This window comes from Protopterus annectens, chromosome 1.part0, assembly GCF_019279795.1.
Source record: "Protopterus annectens isolate FY-2018-M chromosome 1.part0, PAN1.0, whole genome shotgun sequence".
Lineage (NCBI taxonomy): Eukaryota > Metazoa > Chordata > Ceratodontiformes > Protopteridae > Protopterus > Protopterus annectens.
The window spans coordinates 973,669,132-973,676,967 of NC_056725.1; the positions used below are offsets into that span (position 1 = coordinate 973,669,132).

The 7,836-nt window shown below is 39.6% G+C and overlaps 1 protein-coding gene across 2 annotated transcripts in view; it reads right to left on the reverse strand.

Moving 5' to 3' along the window:
* HECA (hdc homolog, cell cycle regulator) overlaps nt 1–7,195 on the reverse strand; it is a 311,427-nt gene extending 304,232 nt beyond the window's left edge. Inside the window, exon 1 of one of the 2 annotated variants that reach the window (XM_044064674.1) lies at nt 6,499–7,194. In XM_044064674.1, the coding sequence (XP_043920609.1) occupies nt 6,499–6,655 (157 nt within the window). In that variant the 5' untranslated portion in view covers nt 6,656–7,194. Of the gene's footprint in view, nt 1–6,498 lie in introns of both variants that reach the window. The other variant, XM_044064666.1, reaches the window with a different exon arrangement.
* Between the last annotated feature and the right edge of the window lie 641 nt (nt 7,196–7,836).

The window sequence follows — 7,836 nt, forward strand, 5'->3', positions numbered from 1 at the left end:
GAGTCACGGCAGGCACTGGTTAATGCTCCTTAGCTTCTCTTACAAAAAAAAAAAAAAACTTGTCACCTTGCGATCTAATTTTGACACCACCCCCATTTTGCTGGATGTTACTTCAGGCTCTACTGGTCAACCGGGCACATACAGCTGTGGTCACTTTGTGGTGGGTCAGCACATTTACATAGGTTCACACTACATTATCAGGCACTGGGATTACAAGGTTACATTTAAAAATCATTTTGTCATTCGGACTGGGTAGTGTACGCAGCTGTGTTTAGAATGCTGCTCATTTTAAGTGGTGAAAAGCTAGCAGAAGGTTATCAGATCGAGCCAAGGAACAATTGGCAGCTATCCGCTGTAAAGATGCTTCCAATGCCCTCAGCAGGCACAGCTCCAATTGTCCTTTTACAGGTTTCCAGTTTTTTTGTCTTGGATAAACTCGAAGTCTTTTCTGGTGACTGTTTAACTCTTTATTGGAGGTACAAGAACTTAAAATGGCAACTCACTTTGGGTACGGATACTTCCCTGGAACTTAATGGTAATAGCAGTGTTAAATGTGTTTTAATTGTTGTTGCTTTTTAGCTGTTTCACAGACATTAACTGCAAACACAAAGGGATCGGCTTACAGTGATATTTGATGCTGTGTTTTCTTTGGTGGGAGTACTTTATAATGCGTTTGTTACTGGCTTTCATTTATTTCAACCCTTAGGTGACAGACAGCTTTCTCTCGTTATATTATTTTCTCTTGTTATATTAACGTTAAACGATTTCATTTTATGTATTATTTTCTGAAGAAGTTCTGTACAACATTAAAGGAACAAAAGTGCCGTCTCAAGTGCTTAATTTCTCTTGGTACTTTCTAAAGTATTAAATAAATAAATAAATATATATATATATATATATATATATAAATAAATAAATAAATAAATAAATATTGGTCCCCTTGACTTCATCGACACGCCGAAACACCAACGCTAAGAAGACTGACTCGAGAAGACTGACGAGACAGATGATCGACAAGGTGAAATCCCGACAGCCGAAGCACCGACATGGGCAACGTGTGAGCGCGAGTCAGTAAGTGTTCGATAGTGAGGGATTTAGCGTTAGGAAGCGGACAGGTAAGTGTGAGATAGTGTGGGATTTAGGGTTAGGGTGCGGGAAAGGTGAGTGTGCAGTAGTGTCGGACTTAGGGTGCGGGTAAGTGCATGTATAGTTGTGTGTAATGTGTAGTTTACGTTTTGTGTGTCGGTGTTATGGTATCGGTTTTGTGTATTTTCGGTGTTTTGGTGTCGTTGTTTTGAGTGTCGGGTTTGTGATAGGGATCCATATATAATCATACACACATTATGTATATGTATATATATATATATATATTATATATATGTATGGTGTTCGGTTTTGTGCATTTTCGGTGTTTTGGTGTCGTTGTTTTGAGTGTCGGGTTTGTGGCGTGTCGGTGTTGTGATAGGGATCCATATATAATCATACACACATTATGTATATGTATATATATATATATATATATATATATATATATATATATATATATATATATATATACACACACACACACACACACACACACACACATGTATATATACATATACACACACACACACAGTGAACTGGCACCTCACCTGTGGGCCCTGTTCAATCACAGCCTCACCCCAGGCGTTGCCCCTACCAAATGGCGCACTGCTACAGTCATTCCTCTCCACAAAGGAGGAGCGACTACAGACCCCAGGAACTATCGCCCAATTTGCTATGTTGCAAATTACACAAAAACATACTCTACGAATCAACTTTTCCAGCTTCAGCAACCACCACCGTACTTGGATACGGTAGGCAATTCTCAGGGTGGTCTAACCACATTCTAAACACTTGTAAAACCACTTAATAGTTTCTCCTCCTCTTGGTAATTAATAAAATGTAGTGAATTTTTATATGCACACAGAAATCATGTTTAACTGAAATTATACAAACCTCCCTTCACATTAAGCTTAAGTAATAAATCTTTCTTTAAGCTCGTCCCTGCTGCCTGGATGTTTGCCACTAGAAACTGAAGCTAGAGACAGCCTCCCACGTTCTAAGAATATCTACTACTACAGAACAAGTGTACATTTTAGGCACACGTGTTAGTTTAAAAATCTATCTTCCTTAACAGTTTCAACAGACCACTGACGGACATCTTTTATTTGGAAATACTGTACATATACTTACATGTTTTTGTCTGTCCTACACACAAAATATCTATCCCTTCTTCTACATCAATGTCTACATTCTTCACTGCAAAATGCAATGTTTAGTCTACATTTTTTTGTATTCAAAATACTATTCATACCTCTCAAACGCTTAGCCCAAGAGATCTGGACAAAACCTAAAATAATGGAGGGAGTGATAAAGGCCCAAAAACAGGGACAGATTTTAAATATTGGTCTTATAAACGTACTAGAACAAGATTTGTGCTAGCATGCATTTCCTGAAGGATATAAAATCTGAAAGTCAAATGCAATTTGCCAGAAAACCACACATTTTATGAGGAATAGTCCAGAAATATATGGCAAAAATCTGGACATTCTGTGAAAAATCTAAACAGTTGAAAGATATGACACTATTACACCATAAGAACAGTATTATGTTAGTTGTATTACTTAAGCCTTGCTCAAAGGAAAACCACACCCACAAACTGAAAAATGTGTTCATTTCTTCATGTCTTGAGGGTTTTCTACATTTTAACACCACTTTTGGACTCAATATACTTTTTTTTATATTTTTAAATGTAATTCCAGAGTCTGCCTATTTGGGGTCTGGCATCTTGATTTTTTTTAAGGTATCCCACAGCAGGAGACAAAGTTTATGTGCTGAGAATACTGTTATGTGTGATTTTCCCTGACCGCCTTTAAAGTAGTCATTGAAAAGCAAGAAATGGTGATTAAACCAGATTAACTAAAAAGCAAGGACTATAGAATGTCCACGGTGGTGCAGCGGTTAGCACTGTCACCTCACAGCAAGAGTTTTTCCGGTTCGATTCTCGGCTGGGGTGCCTTCTGTGCAGAGTCTGCATATCCTCCCTGCAGTCACATGGGTTACCTCTGGCTGCTCCTGTCTCCCACATTCCAAGGACATGCAGTAGACGGATTGGACACACTACATTGGCTGTAGGTGACAGTGTGTGTGCGCGCAAGTGAATGGTACAAATGAACTACAGTGTCAGGGCTAACCACCCAGTGCTGTAAACATCAGCTCGAGATGACTGCCACTGGTGTCAAATGTTGAGCTTTTCTCTCCAAGCCTCAGCTGAAAACGATTTTATCCTAGTCATACTTTCCCAGTAAACACAGACTAAGGTAACTAGATAAATAAATGGATAACAATTACTTAATTCAGAATTAAAATCAGGAATCAGGAGGGGGAGGTAATACGCTGTACACTGCAAACTATAGTAATAAAAAATGTAGTCTGAATAAACATTACTTGTATTCCACGTTTTTGCTCACATCAGGAAATGTTTAAAATTACTTATGCTGCAAACATAGTTTAATGCTGAACTTAGAGCCCAGGTTCTAGATTTGGCTCCTGCCAGAAACCCGAACCTGGATGTGGCTCAGTAGTATATCCCCATTTACCATACATACAATGCAGTCATAAAGTCCAACACAGGACTTTCACATAATGTATTCAAGTGCACAACAACATATAAACTTATCTGAACCAGTTTTATACATCAATGATCTGACCAGCCAGTTATGACAGCATGCTATACATGCAGGTAAACAAACTCAGAATCAATTAATTAAATATCACACTATGAAAAGTCAGAACACTAGTTAACCTTGCTGAGAAGAAGCCCTAACTCTACATATCTAGTCATACTTACTTCATTACTAGAACACGCGTGTAAAATGTGGATAATCATATTTTCCCATAACAGAATGGGACATATTTCTAAGGTTCTGTAGTTAAACAGGCATATGCTTCAACAATTACACAGCCTTGCAAATTGTTGTTCCTTCGGCTTTTCCCTGTTAGGGGTCGCCACAGCGGAACTCCGGTCCGCTAATGATTGGCAGTAGATTTTCGCGGTGCCAGCTCGACGCTAGGGTTGCCACCTTTTCAAATGCCCAAAGTGGGACATTTTTATAGAAACGTTAGATTTTGCAGGGCAAAACATACTCATGGCCAGTACAAAGGACACAACTTCACTTTTTTGTCTAAATAAAAGCTTATTCGTATAGCATTTTAGTTGCTTGTTCCGTTTCTTATAACATTTAGATGTTTCAGATACAAAGTAACTGTTTTATGCGACTATTAAAGAAAATATAGGAAATTTTTTGCCCTAAAATCTCAGTACATTTGCCATTTTTTTCAATTTTTTTGCAGGACCCAACTGCCCAAAGAGTCCCTCGCAAAGTGGGACAGGTGGTAACCCTACTCGACGCCCAACCTTCAACGGAGGCACGCCCATTCACGCATGTCTTTCGAACGCCACTCGACCGCGGGGAGGACATGCAAACTCCACACAGAAGGCGCTCCAGCCGAGAATCTAACGGGAGAACCTCTTGCTGTGAGGTGACAACGCTACCGCTGCACCACCGCGACTTCTATACAACTACAGCCTTGCAATATGCAACACATTGCTTACACTACAATTACACTGTACTGAAACTTAAATAATGTTAACATGTTGTACTTTATCAGGTTTGCTATTCGGCATATCTTTACTTAAAACTGTAGAGATCTTTGCAGTTTTGATGCAATGCACATTCAGTAGTATTATGTTGTTGTAATCATGTGCCATTATGGCCTGGGCCATGTCTGAAAAGGATCACCTAACACCTGCACTTAAGTGTGCACTTTATTGTTGCAATTACTCCTTCCTAAATTTCACTCTCTACTATTGCTACATGTGTTAACTCCATGACAGGTCCACCAACAAACATCAGTGACCAGTCTGAATGAGGTTACACTGAAAGAAATGGGTCACCCAGTGTGATCATCCTGACAAGACAGCAAAGCATATAACATCACGAACTGACCAGCCGTTCATAAAAAAATTGTTGCACATTTTAGGCTTGGTTTAAAGCTCATTACCACTACCAACATAAAACCACTTAAAAAAAATTCTAAAGACTCTATAGCATTTAACACAACTCAAAAATGTTAAAACATTACACAAACTAGAGCATGCATTCCTGAAAGCTCATCCAATGTACAATTTCGTGAGAAATGAAAAAAGTATCTTCATGGCACACAAAATCACTGAAAAGCACTTGTGCAGAGCAGCGTGCAGTCTGCTGTCACTTTATCCATTGGGATTATGACAAGTACAACGAAACAGCATTACCCGTGCAGCACGCACACTACATCAATAAATATAGCAGAGCCACAACTGCATGACCACCACCACAATCCCAAACACAGACTACTGCACAGCTACACTTGCTAGCAAGAAACAATTACCACCATGGGAAAATTCTTGCACTCATTTGTTATATTTCAGTTCATGGCATGTCTAACTTTTCGCTGTTATTACTTTTTACCATTCATCAACTTGAGATGGTAGCAAATAAAAACAGCAGAGAGGCTCCTTCCTAAAGTCAAATAACTGATTTCCAGGTTACCTGACAAAGTAACAATCCAAGAAATGCAGAGCAAACGTAAATCAACATGCCACAGGTTACCGTACAAAAAACAAATACTAATTCACCCAACGCACCGTAACAACTGACAAATATATGAATTGGCTCACATCCCGTGGCTACAAACAGTTTTATCCTATTACTTTCATACTAGTGAACAGACAACTAAAAAATAATGTACCCCGATTCTATCCGAGAAAAAAAAAGCACATTAGCGCATGAAACGAACAGTTGTTAACGGAATAACCACGCGAAATATACAGCTAAAACCTCTGAAAAGCCAAAAACAAGTAATAATAGCTTCGTTAAACAAACAACTTGGACCCACGCCAATTAAATTACTCTACAGAAGATTTTAACTTTATTAAAGGTGCACACAGATCGATCTCCTTTAAGCAACTACACAAATCTACCATAGCGCAGTAGATACCCACTCACCAAACTCTGCAATTCTGTTTAACTTATGATGTTGTCTTTTATATACAGGTCATGCAATAAGCTAAACCAATGAACGGACTTCCTCAAACCAACAAGGCCTAACATTTGCCCTTCACATTATGCATGTACGCGATAACATTAATACTTCGTCACGTACCTAACAAGGTAACGTTTGTAAAGTGACAGCACCTTCTTATATTAAGAAACAAAACGTAAGCAACAGTACACAAAACTGATCTCCCTTTACAAACTGCTCTGTCGTATGGGCCAACCCTAATGCCAATCTCGCCAACCGAGAGGGAAAAAAAAGTAAATAGCAAGGCCGCCATCAGAAATCTGGTTTATGCACGTGCCGCAACAAAGCTAAGGCTTGCATGTACACACAGAATGAAAAATACAGCAATCTAAAAAACTCAAGGCTCACCATTCCCAGTTTCTTGTGGAGCAGAAGGTACAGTAGTAGGAGCTGCTGTGGCACCAGCAACACAGGCTGCAGCCGCTCCAGCACTGTTGTCCTGCTCATCTCCGCTGCTATTGGTGCGTCTGTTTTTCTTTGCTTTAGTACTTTTCTGATTTGGCATGGCGTCGAACAGGGAATACACACAACCCGGCCATACATACGCACTCTCCCTTCTTTCTTTCACCTGAGCAGGACGTTGTTGCTGCACGTACTCAGCTCATTAGCCACCGCCCCCTCGTACTTGCTTGTTGGAGTGCTGCTGTCTGCAAATTCCTAATAAACACAGTTTTCCAGTAAATTTAGCAAACTGCTTGGTGTATGTTGTCAGGATTTATGCATATGAAATCGGGTCAAAGAATTAAAAAACAAAAACTTGCTTCGCAGCTACCAGCCATTTGCATCGTGTATTTATTTAACTATGCGTATACAGTAAATAAGCATGTTGCCCAATCAGAGGCGCGTCATTGTATTGCTATTTTTCTAATTTTCGTCCTTTGTGGCTGTCCCTCAGCTGGAATACTGTTACAAGCTCTCCTGCTTCTAATTACTATAAGCTCAGCTACATACTCCTCAAACTGTAAGCTGCTATCACCACCCCTGCATGCTTTGCAACCAAAACACAAACAAAGTGATGCGCAAGGCACGCGCCGATCCCGCCCCTCACTTTAACGAAATCACATAAACAAATCGTGGGAGCTGCCACGACTCCTCCTATTTTCTCTGTACTGCTGGGGGATTGAATGGTGTCGTCATGAAGAATTCTCTGTTTATATAGAAGGGTTGTAATATGTACATGAAGGTTGCTGGTGGGTTTATGTAACCAAGTGAGAGCTGTAATGTAAAGGGCGGCATAAGTTATTATATGTACAGTTCGCAATTAACTCTGTTATTCTAATTTCTCCCAGTGTTATGACATTTGATTTGCATTTATTCCACTGCTTGCTTGAACCTGTTTGAATTTCACATGTCAGCATATCTTTCTTATACATGTTATTTATATAATGTTTCATATGTACTGAAATAAAAGCCTTGTGCTGCGTCTTAGTTAGCTTAAAAGACATGAACGGATTGTGTTAAGTGAAAGCACCGTCCCATTTTTTCATAAGCGTGTATTTTTTACAAGCTGAAAAAACTGCCGACAGCGGCATTGTTACTGCTTCCCAAATTCTGTAATAGGTGCCTTTGTGTGGAATCTGCCCCCAACCAGTGTACACTCTTCCATATCTAAGTGGGCTTTCAATAGATGCTTGGGTTTCCACTTGCTTTACAAAGATAAAGCTGTGTCTTTCCTGAATGGTGACT